Raw genomic sequence first — 14,357 nt, forward strand, 5'->3', positions numbered from 1 at the left:
AGAAGTGTGATGATCTGTGTAGCTTTGTTACTGACTAGGACCAGCTGTTATATTAGCGAATGATTCATTTAAAGTAACTGTCTACAGTTTTGAACCGTGAAAATGCAACTAAATTTTTTGATCACAACAATTTTGATTACAATTCAGTTTTTTATCGTTCTTTAAACTCTCTAAACATAATGGAACCACTTCTATTACGTTGCTGTGAAAATTACAGAGGTTTCCCCATAAAATATATCATAGTTACTCCCACCACCTACCCATGATAAGGGCTGTTGACAAACTTAAAAGAGGAATCATGTGTCAGATTGTTGATATAATTTTCAATGTTGATGCGCTTGCTGTTTATTTTCTTTTTTACAAATTCCTTAGTTTCTATGCCACATACTCCATGTTGCAATTACATAATGGTTTCTACAATCAAAAGCTAACTTCATTTACTAACAGTTACATAAAGTCCAATCAACTTAATTGGTAAGTTATAATAATAATAAATTAAATAAATAATAAATAATAATAATAAATAAATAATAAATAATAATAAATAAATAACAATAATAAATTATAATCCATATAAAACGTAGTTTATTTTGAAGTTGCCATTAGTGAAAAATGTAGATAAAAAAATACTGGTGTTGCATTTTCATGTTTTAACTAGTTAAAGGGCGTGAGATATGAAATAGAATGAGAATAAAGGAGGAAGAAAAACACAGGGATATTCTGAGTATTTTATTTTTGAGAATTCATTGTAACGTAAAACACTTGAGCACAATAAATATTACGAAAAATATCAAATTTTATATACATTGTTAGGAAACTATAAAGCTAACGTTGCATAGACATTTCATCGTTGAATTCAGTGTGTCACTGGTAGGATATCTCTTTTGATACAATTTAAAAATCAGTAAATCAAATAAATGCCATTGAAAATCTAATTCAGAAGCGAGCTCTTTCTTCTGAAGTACAGTTTCAACTAACACTATTTATTTTGGAAATTGTCTGTCTCTTGGTTCTGTTTCCTAATCTAAATATTGTCTCACAGTTTAGTAAATGATTATAAAGAGTTAATAAAAACAGAAATAAATGTTTATTCATAGTAACAACCTTATCACCACTCATGGAGTAAATGTATTTGCTGATATGGCAATATAATCTACCAATTAATAATATTAAGCAATATCGATACAATCTACAACTAAAATTATTATTGTGGTAACAAAATAATCAATACAATAGCTAAAGGTGTGCTGAAAATTCAACACTTGCACAAGACAAACAAAATATTTACAAACACGTTAAAAAGTATATTAAAACACAACAGTTACACATAGAGTATTATATAATTTGTTCATAGAACTTACAATAGGTATATATCATAGATATATGGGACCAAAATCACTGACTTTTCCATCTCATGGTTGTGGCATTGTTGGTGAATAGTTAATGTATGGTTAATTTAAGTTTTAATGCGAAATAAATATTTTAACGTGGTATTAGCTGATTGATAGAGCTGTAATTCAAAATATAAACATTATTTTCGGTGAAAGTAATTGATTTTAATTATTCAACCATACCAAACCTCCGATGTACTAGGTCAGCAAACATAATACAACACAAACAACAAAATACACTGACAATCCGGAAATTACCTTCCGCATTGTTAACAAAAAACAAAAAAATTGCCAAAATGGCATACAATGATTCCCACCCAGGTCGAGATGGTTACGGCGACGCTTAGGTATAAGCGGCCAAAACATCCGAAGTTGGGTGGAAAATACCTAAACTACTATGTACACCCTCTCTGCCCTCATTGCTTACTGCAAATAAGTGAGAGAGGCGAAGAAAACAGAAAAACTTTTATCGATTTCCTAGCTAACTAGTATTCACTAGGGAATCCATGAAATTTTTTCTTAACGAGATTTTAATTCATTGCCAATTAAGTAACTTCGTAAAATTTTGAATTTGGAAGAGTGTTTCTCAGTTTACAAACTGTAAGGGTGGCAGAACTGGTAGACCAGTCTTTGTGATCTTTCTGTTTTCTTCATGATTCCCTTCTTGTAGTACTGCCTGATAGACCTGGACAGTTTGTCGTAGTTCATGGCAGGTCTGTTCTTCCTCTTGCCCCAGAGGCGAGCAACCCTGACGGAGTCTTCTATCTTGAACACTCCGTTGGATCGGTCGAGCCACCTGATGCACGCCCCGTTGGCCTGAGGGTTGGCGAGGAGCTCCTTCAGGAACTGCCAAAGATGTATATGAGATCCTCCGCGACCCTTGGGGGACGAGCTTGAAGGCTGGGGAGAATCAGCGATGTCGTCATCCTCCTCATCTACAAACAAAATCAGGCTATAGTTTTATAGTTACAATTCTTGTTGTGGCATTGAACGTTTAGGTTTTTCCAATATTTCTTCACCACAAAATAGTTGTTTGGGTAAATAAAGATGGGTGGCGTTTGGATTGCCAAATAAATACCACAAACCACTAAGAACAACCATGAACCCGTAAAGAAAGGAACATAAATATTGGGCATCTTAAAAACTCTATTAAAATATTAAATACTTTCCCAGAACTGTGATAACCTATGAGAGCAAAAAACTAAAATGGCACATTCATTCGTAGTACATTCACTGTATAAACAACGAATGAATTCGTCATACGTGTAATGAATTTGACAACAATGGACATATACATCGTCGAATGTACTGAAGGTAGACGAATTAGATGATTTGAGATAACTGCCTTCATTCGGAATACCGTTTGTTATTGGAAAATAACAACCTAACACAAGTGAAGACATACTGTCAAACAGAGTAATTCAACAGATTAGTATGGAATGTATATAGTAATGATGAAAGCCATGACATCTCATTGCTAAGCAGTCGGAAAAGGACTATTAGGATTCCAAGAGACGACGGAGACAGATGGACTTGGACACTCCCCTGGACTGGTTTAGTATTCAATCCTGGACCCAAGTCAAGTCAGGTTCAGACCTGATCCATCGCGCAAATCTGAGAGTAAAATCAACACGGCGAAGGAGGGGGAACTCAAGGTGGTTAGGTCCACCCACTGGCCTTGGTGTAGAAGGGGGCAATGCGGAATCACCTATACTGACAATCCCTACTGCTCTGGCCTTGGGCTAAGAATAGCGCCCATAAATATAATATTGTTAGTTTAGAGTGAACTGGGTGTGGTTAGATAGACCTTGGAGTAACTGGATGTAAATGTACAGTATGTTCCATAACTGTGCTTATTACCAGGCAGGGGACAAAGAAGCAAAGTACTGAATAATGCTTTTCAATAAAAAAAAAAATTGATCGTTGGATTTAAAAGACTTAAAGGTATGTGCAAAACCTTTGAATATTGATACTACTGTAGACATTCCATCCGCTTGTTTAAGTTGACGCCAGTTTTTTTTTACCAAAATTGTCGCAGTTCATGTAAGCCACCGACAGATAGTGCTGATCTAAATTATTAATTTCTGTCGAATCCACAAACCTTTTTGCCAAGTCAAACTGATGAAAGGACTTAGTGTGAGCGATAGCAACTGTTATGACCCCTCAACTATGTCAACCAAAAATAAGGTTTACAATTGGAATTTAGGCACTAGCTAATTCTGTGACTGGCTCACACAACTATCTTCTTTATAAATAAAAATTTCGTCAAGGTACCTGAACGCAAACATTAGACTGCCTTTGGCTCACTGCCTAGAGTTCACAGTGTATTTATCTACCATTTGAGCTGCTGGCGCACTTAATATGTACGATAGTTGCATCGGTTTTGAGGTAACCAAATTGTGTTAACAGGTTTAAAACGAATAACATTGCAAAATAAATTAACAAGTTAGTTTTAAATCTCTGACTTTAAGGAGTAATCCAAAACTAAGCGCATAAAATAGTTGTCAAAAACCATTATTGTGTGGACTGAAACGGTATTAACTAATATTATTTCATTACAGCCAGATTCATCGGTTAAATAAATTACTGTGCATATTGTAGTCCCCCCTAATAAGATTTCCTTCGTTTGCCTGACTTGTTTAGATTCAATTGAAATATTTTATTTTCCAATTACAACCATTTTACCATAGTCATTTTAGCGTTACAAAAGTTCTGTGTTTTTTTACCTTCAGAGGCGTCACCACAAGAACTGCTTGACTGGGTTGAAGTTTCCAATAGTCCCTGAACGTCCACACTGGGTCCCTGGATACAGGCAGCTTTCCATATCTCCAACTGAGCGTGTAAGAGGCTTCCACCCTATAAAAATATTGTGGATTAGTTTAATCAGTAAATTCTTCAACTATAGATACTACAGAGTTGTGGCTTGTCCTAAAATTAAAAATTATGTTAAATTCAGTCAAATATAGAGCTGGACTGATTATTATTGAACACTTTTTGACAAAGCCAAACTGAAAGAAGTCCTTTGTATCCCAAAACCTACCAAGGTAGCAAAACCCAAGCGATAGTGTGGTTTATTTTATTTATAAAAAACAATTGGTCACAACTGGACCAAATTGATGGAATGTCTGCTTTGTCAAGGTAAAACATTTAAACAAAGAGTTTTCCTTATGTGTTTTTATAATATTCATTTGCTAGTCATGCTGTGATTTATAAATGTAATTAGGGAATTTTAACTAAACAAAAAAGTTGTGTATTTCAGTATTTATATGTGGTCTATGCAATAAGAGTGAAAGTCAAATGCGAGTTTAATCCTACCATTAATAAATTGCATTCAATCAAAAGGAAATTTGTAAAACCTTTTCAAAGTTTGAAGTTAATTGATTCTAGTTTATTGTATTTTCCTTGGACATCCCTACAAACAGATTGATAAATTCAAACTAAACTTTTCCAAAAATACAAAACACTGTTTTTAATCGACAAAGTTTGATTTTCAAAATTTGTATTGCTCTTTTTTGCTCCAAAATAACGAGAACTGTATTAAGTTATGTCAAATAAAAGTAAGTGTAAGTGTTTGGAACTTTGAAGACCTTGAAGAGAAAGTTTAGAAAGTGGCGCAGATCTTTGGTGGGGAGAGGACTGGTGTCCCCTTTGGGAGTCTTTGACCTGGTCGCCGCCGCTCTTTCTACCCACCGACCTGCCAAGGAAAACTACCGCGCTGCCACCGGAATATGAACACATTCTCACGAAATGATTCACAACGAGAACCGTAGATTCTTCGGATGACAATTAAATTGTGTAACTAGTGTTCGAAATGGCACTTTGCGCTCGCGTTACACATTATATTATTCCTACAGTTACCATAAATCGTAAAGCATACAAAAAAGTATTCTTCAAACACTATACAACACGTTGTTAGGTTATGTTGAATACAAGCGTTGATCGAAATGGAAAACACTGCATCATTGCTTATATTCAATCATTGCTTATAATCATTGCTTAGTGGGGGCAGCTGATCGTATCTTTAAGTGTTGCCAACTTATTTTCAAGCGTACACGTAGTACGTGCGTAATAAAAGCACACTGTTTTGTGTTGTTTAGTTGAAATGCTGGAGTGTGGCAAAAAATGAGTGCGGCAAAAGTAAGTAAATGCAGCAATTGGCTACTTTGCATGCTGTAATCAATGCCAGGAAGTCAAATTTTTCAGGTGACTGTAGAAAAAATAATTTTTTGATGTAATCTTTTCCAAAATGATATAAAATTTTCTCTTATGTAAAAACAACATGGAACGAGTTCAATTCAAAGTTTAATATATAAGTATGGACATCGCATATTTATTTTTTCCACATACAGACAACAATTACAAACAATGAATATCTATTTAGCACCGACTCTTTACTCTATGATACTGAATCTCAAAAATATCCAATGAATAAATATTTTCTGAATTTTTAATATACCATAGATGATTTTTCAACAACTATAAAAAGCTTTATTTCAACAATCTAATAACGTTGAATGGTTTGTGCAGTTATTTGTCGACGAGCTCAATACAGTACAGAAGGAAAGACCGTATTTACGAGAAAAAACAAGCTTCCAATAATCCATTTAGGAATGCAGACAATTTCCTACTTCAAAGGCTCAGGATAATAATAGATTATCCGAAGGGACTTTTTCAATGCCTCCCTCTTTGTTAAGTCGTTTCTAAACTGATTTTACGACATTATATTTTTAATGAAATCTTATTCCACTAGTGCGTCTTGATCTGTTTTAGTTAACGAAATTTTATTAGTAGTCTACCCATAAAGGTTCTTGAAGAATTTTCATGTTGAACGTAGTGCTTTTAAAAGGCAACTTTCAACTGAAATTAAAATAATTCTTTTCTTCAGTAACCGAACAATAAAGAGTTCCTTGCACTTTTTTGTGGACGCAAAGTAGCTAATTGCTGCATTTATTTACATTTGCCGCCCTCATTTTACTTTGCCGCGCTCCAGTATTCCAACCAAACAACACAAATCAGTGTGCTTTTATGTGGCACGTAATACGTGTACGGTTGAAAAATAAGTTGATAACACTTAAAGATGCAGTACTACTACTACGATTAGCTGGTGCAGTGTTTCACAGCCTTTGAGTATTGGTACTACGACTTAACTGTATTCTCCTTCCTGTAATCCTATTGTTTTGGGTTGACATTCTATTTTTGTTCAAGTCTTGGATTTAACCTAACTTAAAAAGTGTTGTTTAGTGTTTGAAAAACTAATTATTTACATGCTTTATAGTATTTGCAGGGACAATATAATGTGTAACGCGAGCGCAAAGTGCCACTTCGCGCACTAAGTTACATAAATAACTATTAGCATACTTTGTAACTTTTAGTTTACATGGAATGCCTAAACCAACCTGTGGGGCTCTCTGTTGGAACTCCTCCTCTGTCAGCTGGGCCAGTGTGCTTCCAGTCATGTTGAAATAGTCCACCACTGTCATGGGGAGGTTGAACTGCTGAAGATTGTAGACCAACCATGCCTTAACATCCTCCACTGTCCATTGAGCAGGATCTGAAACAATAACACATTCACACTAAGATAAGATATATAGTTGGGATATAAGCACTAGGTAACTAAACTATAGGCGATTTTACTAAATTCTAATTTATTTTCCAACACTGTGATGACTACACAGCGTTAGAGAGGTCACGAGACTCCTTCTGGTTTTTAAGTAACTAACTATTAATTGAAATTCACCTAATTATTTTATTTGCAAGGGAATGCCAAGATATTTCCACGATCACAAGAGTTTATCATAACATAATAATGGTTGTTGTATATAGGAAATGTGAAAAATGTGTGCCATGATGGAGAAAAATTAATCTAATGTAGGTTTGGTAAAGTATATGATTAGGTAAATGTAGATTGATAGTAATTTGAAAACGGGACGAGTCTCTTTACATTGAAATGAAGTGTATTCTCAAAACACTTGGCGATGGAACAGTCCGACGTGACTAGTTATGATTTGCTTTTAATTAACTTTAACACATTATAGACTAATCTATTACACTATATATCCGGTTCGAAGGACCTTAAACTGCTTAAACACACTGAACTGTATGATTTCCGTCAAACTTGTAAAACATAAGCTAAAATAATCATTTTACTAATAAAAATACAATAAATTAAAAATATGATGTTTTGAGCGCGGAACAAACCCCCCCCTGAAGTCCTGTGTTCAAATCCATCAAATAACTATTACATTTTGTTTCTGATAATGTCGCAACCCCTAGGTCTAACCTGAAGTTGTATAAAAATAATTCCGGGATAGCGCCTAATGTAACCCAAACAGTCCCAGGATATAGACTAGCGTCTTAGAACTAAAATGAAGAACATTCGATCAAGTTCAATTTACCGTTCGGTTACTCCGGTACGATGAATCAGTTTTCTGGTTACTCAACCTCCGTAGTACAAACATATACCAGGACTTGGTTCACGGGTCCTCACTCCCCATGACTAATAAGTCTCAAGGACTAGTCTATTCAAAGCTTCTTGCGTCACTGACTAAAGACACACTGTGTCTTTTGATTCCGAAGTGTCGAGACATGACAATCGAAGTAGTTGAATAGCTCGTCTAAAGTCTTCCTGGTGAGGTCATCGCCCATGTTTCCACCCGACTATTGTCTGAAGTGGTTGTAGGTGTTGGCCGCCATTTTGATCATTTTGTCTGTCAACATTCCTTCATAAAAGCCGCAGAGTCATTTACCGCGATTTGATCTGAAAGCTCAGCAGCAAACACGTTGCTAAAATGAAAACAGTTGAAAACGGCATTGTTTCCGAGTGGTAGAGCTGCGATTTAATTTACCATGGAAATCAAAAGGGATTTTGTGGGATTAAAAATATACCTCAAATAGCACATACACGTCACCAATATTTTACAGTAAGATTAAAAGTGTACTTGTAATATTCATTGCGACTCAAGTTTTCGTTAGGACTTATATTTTTAGGGTTAATACTAGGTAAATTTTAAATATTTTTGTATTACATCCCGTTTTACGTTGTCCAGTCATTTCACTAAATAAACTAGAAAATAAATAGGAAGATATAAACTTTATTTTATGATAGTTGAATCTAAGTTCTCACTCTTTGATGGGTTTCATGAAGATAAACTCAAGTGGAGACGTAACTGTCTGATAAGTACGACTATTAACACTTAACACTTTGTCAGTTTAGTAACTCCGAAATTAATTTTCCAGAAGATTTGTCAAACCAGTTAACAATTCATCTAAGTTTCTCGTATTTCCAGATTTACTCTTCAACAATACAGCAGGAAGACGAATAATGAGGAAAGTTCTAAATCATTCTACTTTGCTCGCGTTCTGAGGTGCTTTACTTCCAAACATACGAATGTGAAGCAATCAGAAATATGAGTACCCACTTGAGATGTTTTGATTGATCACATACTGGAGAAATTATTGTTTTACTTAATACTTTCATCGAGAACCATCGATCCCAAGCTATTAATTTAGTTTTTGAATAATCTTTGCAAAGAAAAATCTATAAATCCTATCAAAAAAGTCCTTAAAACTACACATTTCTATACCCAAATCATCACTCCTACTCAGCTTATAGTTGAGTAACCTTCATCGCAATGTTAAGGCTTTATTTAGACATATTTTTTCATTTTTCCGTTAATAAAAAAATCTTGACGATCCTTTCCCGCCAAAAGTGAAGAAAAATAGCATTTGGTCAGAGAGAGAACAGTTGTAGAAGATTTCTGGAGGAGTATTTTTCTACAATCGCTATTTACTGGTCAGACCGCAGTGGACTGACTGGTTTATCTGTCCCACTTTCTTCTCAACTCGTTGACCGTTAGCCACTTCCAGCACAACGTACTAATTGTTTCTCCGTTTGATTGACTCCTCCCGAAGAATATCACGGATAGTAAACATTTGGAAGTGTAGGCTCACATAAAAACATAATAAATTCATGATACATGTAGCATCAATTTGGTAATGCTTTCGGTTATTTCAAAATGTTTACTTTTAGTTTGAAATCCTTACTCGTTGCCGGTTTTTTCAATTTCAAAACCTCATCAATTTTCCATCAAAATATGGTATTATTTAAAATGTGCCCAAGTCGAGGATTTATTACCGAAAGGATTTAAGCCCAAATCACAAAATAATGAGATTTACTGATACTAGCAATGAGATGTCTTTTTCCTACAGTTTTCTAAAAAAAGTGGGCTTCCTTGCACTGATTACAGCACGCCAAGTAAGTAATTGGTACGTTTACTTAATTTGCTGCACTAATTTTTTGCCGTACTCGTATTTGTGCCACACTCCAGTATTTCAACCGAACAACGCTTTAGAACGTAATACGTGTACGCTTAATTATAAGTTGGCAACACTTATGTCTATACTCAATGCTTATAGATACTACAAGATACTACAACTACGACCGTGCAGCGTTTCCCATTTTATTCAACGATTGGATTTAACCTAACCATAAAACGAGTTGTATAGTGTTTGTAAAGACTAATTATTTATATGCTTCATTGTAACTGTAGGAAAATATAATGTGTAACGCGAGTGCAAAGTGCCTTTACTGCACTCGAGAAACATTTCAAACTCACCTGCGACTCGTGCGTAAACGTTTCTCTCATGGATGACAAAGTGCCACTTTGCACACTACAGTAGTTACACGAATAAAAATTATCAACAAACTTGCAACAAGACGTATTTTGTCGATTACATCAATTGCAGAGATGTTTTTTGAATATGCAAACTGCTCTGCCCACCGGTGGAATTCCCATCGCAGGGCGTTTGTACCCGTGCCAACCATGCATCCGCCAACCAAGGTCAGCTATTGGACCAGGACCATGTTTGCAACGCGATTTTGGCCTTATCACCTAATTGGATCAATTTTGACTGGACCGGATTTTAGCGGGCGAAGTACTCTTGGCAGATTTTACGGGCCTGGCAGTCGAGGAGTTCTTTTTGCAGCATCGTAGTTTTGGAAGAAAGTGGAGATGTGATGGTTGTTTGAGTGAATGCATTTGATTTTGGTGTATAATCTTAATAAAAAAGGTAATATAAAAATCACATCTATTTCAAATGGTGTTTCAGAATGTTGTTGAAGCGTTTTATACAACACTTCAATGACGAAACCGTGCTGTATTTGAAAACCCTAATAAAAATTACTTGTTATATTGCATATAAATCTTGTAGAACTGTAGCAGATACTTCTGAATAGGGCAACGTACTTTGTCTAAATATTGTATTTTGGTGAAATAGTATCTGTATTTAAATGGCTGATCATATCCTATCCCGATTCTTTAGTTATTAAATTTATTTAACTTTCCACTATCTTACAAGCAAAACATCTTAAATACACACTTAAGGTTTATTACTTTGATCAAGTGTTAATGTGCATGTTTCATCCTATGTTGAGCATTTTGTATGGTAGACCCTCTGAAACTTAAACTGTCATTACATAATTTGAAACGTCCCAAAAACATAAAATTTCTAATAGGCTTATAATAGATTTTAAATACAAATTTTTAGCCTTCATCCACAATATCAGTTACTCCTTAAGTGTGTGCTATTTATTTTGATAATTTTGAACGCGGAAAATTAGTTCATAGTAAACAATTCCTTGACATATCTTTTTTTTTTGCTCAATTGAGCTTGAAGTATCAAAAAAATTGTTTGATAGGAAGTTTGAATTCAAACCAATCTAACCAATTTATCAATGCTCGAATTGCTTGATTCGCCAAAACAACAGATTCGCGCGGGTCTGGACAATCCAATAACGATCAAAAGATTAAACTGCCAAGGCCTATTGAACTGTGCGAGCATCCGTTATTAAACTGAGAATTAAAGGCAACACTGTATCGATTGTGTAGCTTTAAGACCGAAATTGAACTCTCGGTAATGTTTATTTGACGTTTAAACTATATAATTGTATCACGTAAACCTCCTCTTGATTGCATTGGACAAGAAAACAGACAAATAAAAAAACACAAGCTTTAACTATGACACTTTAAGAAAAAGCTAACTATATTGAGCGTTAAGAATGCGTGCCAAATAGACAGCCATTTTAATATTTTGGGTAGAGTTCCGTAGAACCTACGACATGTCGTCGGATGAAATATTAGTTCGATATAAATATCGATTAAAATATTTTATTCTACATAATTATTGAATGAAGATATTGATTATCGGTATGGCCCTTTTCAAATTAAAGGCCTGCTGGAACTCTTTTACAGCGCGCTGCGGCGTTTATGTTTTGTTAGGTTAATTTTGTTCAGATGACAATGTGCCTTAAAATATTCGTATTTAATAGATAATTTATATCTATATCGAATGAAAGGTGAATACACTATTTATATATCTACGCTATTTAAATATGTTATGTGATAACATATCATAGGTTCTCTGGAGAACTGTAGCTAGTCAATGCATATTTCTGGGTACTCACCCATAGCGATGCCCAGCACAGTGCAAGTCTTGTTGAGGTCCTCCTTGAGCTGCTCTATAGCCAGGGACAACATAGGTTCGATCCTGTCTTGAGCGATATCCACCCCGCACACCGCACCCTCCGGAGCCCCTGACCCCTGAGGCGCTTGCGACCCCTGCGCCTCCTCTCCGTTAGTCTCCATCTTCACGTCTGCCTTGAACGCGGTGCCGAGGCCCCCGATGTCAAAGGGCTTCAGATTGTATTTCCTCTGGAAGCTAGTGTCCTTGAGAACCTCCCGCAGAAGTCTATGATCAGACTCCTTCTTCTCCTGTTTGAAATCGTTGTTCTCAAGAATATTCCTTATGATCGAGTCTTTCTTCTTCTCGGGGAAACAAATCTCCTGGAGGTATTTGGACTCTTGCAGGATCTCCTCGAGGTTTATGGTGATCTCTTGTTTGACCTTGAACAGTGGTTCAGGCTGAGGGGAGGCCGAAGGGCAATACACTGGGGAAGAGTAGGTAGAATGGGTCGGAGAAGACTCCCAGCTCTGGTAGCCTACGTCTACGGACCCGGGGAATTCTTCTTTGATGGATTTCAAGAGGAAGTCGTCTTTTTCTCCTGTGGGGGAGGGGAACATAGGGGGTGGAGACAGGGTGTCGTAATAGAAGCTGAGGAACTGCTGCTGTTGGCTGGGGACTTCGCCGTCACACGGGAGAAGTGAGAGGTCGAAATCTGCAGCGAAGGAAGTGGAATAGTCGTACACTGACGGCACGGTCTGAGGCATCTGTAACAAACCGAAGGAAAATATTAGGAAATGTTTAAGTTATTGGCACCAACCTCTCATGTTTTATCTATAAAAGTTCAATGGAAACTAAATTCATAATTCATTTATACATCCAAATAATTAACTTAAACCCGGATCATGCATAACACCGACACTACAACCTAATCAAACAACACCTCCACCAACGTACAACTGAAGAACCTACAAAATAAAAGTTTTCACTCCACGTCCACAGTCTAAGAATGTAACATAAGCGTATACTCAAGCACCAAATGAAAGTGATAAACATTTTACACCTCTTTATAAAACGTTGCGTCAAGCATTGAATCTTGACTCTGACGGTTCGAAAACAGCTGTTTGGTTTTACTGACGTTCTGGAGTGACGTCACACCTACGTAGGAAACATATGTTCGGTTCTGTTCACATGTGTACAAGTCACGCCCACAACTGCTGAGACACAGTCGTGCGTGCTTTACAAAACAACTAGCGCAAAGTTGACGTTTGTGTTTCGGCTCTGGTAAGCCAGTTTACACCCGGGGTCGGAATTTAAATAATTCGAGAATAAATACTATTAATTTTAAATCAAACTAAATAAATACGGATGTTAGTTGGAAGAAAAATAGATAGTTAAATTATATACTTGCATTTTGACACGTATGGTTTATTTCTTTCATTATACACTATAAGTTTAAAGTAAAGACTTAAATTTATTTTTTAAACTGAAACAATGGCTTTCGTATACTTCATTTCACCCATCCAAAACGGGTTAGCGTAAAAGATATGTATAAACATTCATAAATCTTTGCAGAAACCACTAATGTACGGCTAAACCAAACGACTACTAATGACATTTTCTGTACAAGAGTGAAGAACACTTAAGATGATTCCAACAAGCGAAAAAAACTTGCCAAAAGTAACACTAGGCAACACACATTCAACTCTACTTACAAGCATATCTATCCTACATGAGAAGAAGTGAGTGGTGGTGAGTGGTGAGTGGATGTGAGTGGACCCGAGATGTGAGTGGCTGAATGGACAATCGGACTAATTTGTTTGTGATCGTTACTGTTTTGCTGTTGTGCGTGAGATACGTGCCGCTGGCGATCTTTAATTGCTAGCTTTCACTGACGTCAGCGATTTCTGTTGTTATGAATGACTTTATCATAAGCTACTGAAGACTGACTTACCAGTTATAAAATGCTCCCCCGCGTGATTTTTGCCGAACGTGTATATTTAATGACATATTGTTGGAACCTCGTGTATAATTGAAAAATTTTGAAATTTCCAAAGATGTGTGTGTGGAGTATATTCGAAGTGTTAAGTTTTACGGAATTGTGTATTGTTTGTAAATGTTTGTGAGTGTGAGAGTTATATTCCCTATCAGCAGGCCTCTAAATTGAAATACACTCGCCTTGTGAGGAACTCCCGGCACTGATCACTGTTCACAATAAAGATCTGGCGATTAAATTTTGAACCGACGCTGCCGAAGGTGAATATAAAACTAAGGTTCTTCTTTGTGCCGCAGTTTCGGTCCGCCATTGGCCATTGGATCCTCCAAGGTCAGCCGCCATTCACTCCACTCCATTCGTTGGGTTTTCCGTTCACGTAATCCTCCATTACAAGGATCATTGTTGACCGGGCTTCCCCGCCTCCATTCTCCATACATCACCATACATTGTTGTTCTTCATATGTCTTCGTTAACATTATCTGATCTGTCTCCATGGTCGTACGTTTACTGTC

At 36.2% G+C, this 14,357-nt stretch overlaps 1 protein-coding gene across 1 annotated transcript in view; it reads right to left on the reverse strand.

Annotated features, from left to right (window-relative positions):
- Positions 1-715: 715 nt before the first annotated feature.
- The window catches only part of LOC128990852 (SAM pointed domain-containing Ets transcription factor-like), a 37,045-nt gene continuing 23,403 nt past the window's right edge, over positions 716-14,357 (reverse strand). Inside the window, exons 2-5 of the mRNA XM_054413469.1 lie at positions 11,854-12,616; positions 6,788-6,942; positions 4,118-4,247; positions 716-2,326 (exon numbers count right to left, since the gene is read on the reverse strand). Of these exons, the coding sequence (XP_054269444.1) occupies positions 1,983-2,326; positions 4,118-4,247; positions 6,788-6,942; positions 11,854-12,616 (1,392 nt within the window). The 3' untranslated portion in view covers positions 716-1,982. The remainder of the gene's footprint in view (positions 2,327-4,117; positions 4,248-6,787; positions 6,943-11,853; positions 12,617-14,357) is intronic.

This window comes from Macrosteles quadrilineatus, unplaced genomic scaffold, assembly GCF_028750875.1.
Source record: "Macrosteles quadrilineatus isolate MER2022 unplaced genomic scaffold, UCM_ALF_1.0 Scaffold_3__2_contigs__length_128488019, whole genome shotgun sequence".
Classification (NCBI taxonomy): domain Eukaryota; kingdom Metazoa; phylum Arthropoda; class Insecta; order Hemiptera; family Cicadellidae; genus Macrosteles; species Macrosteles quadrilineatus.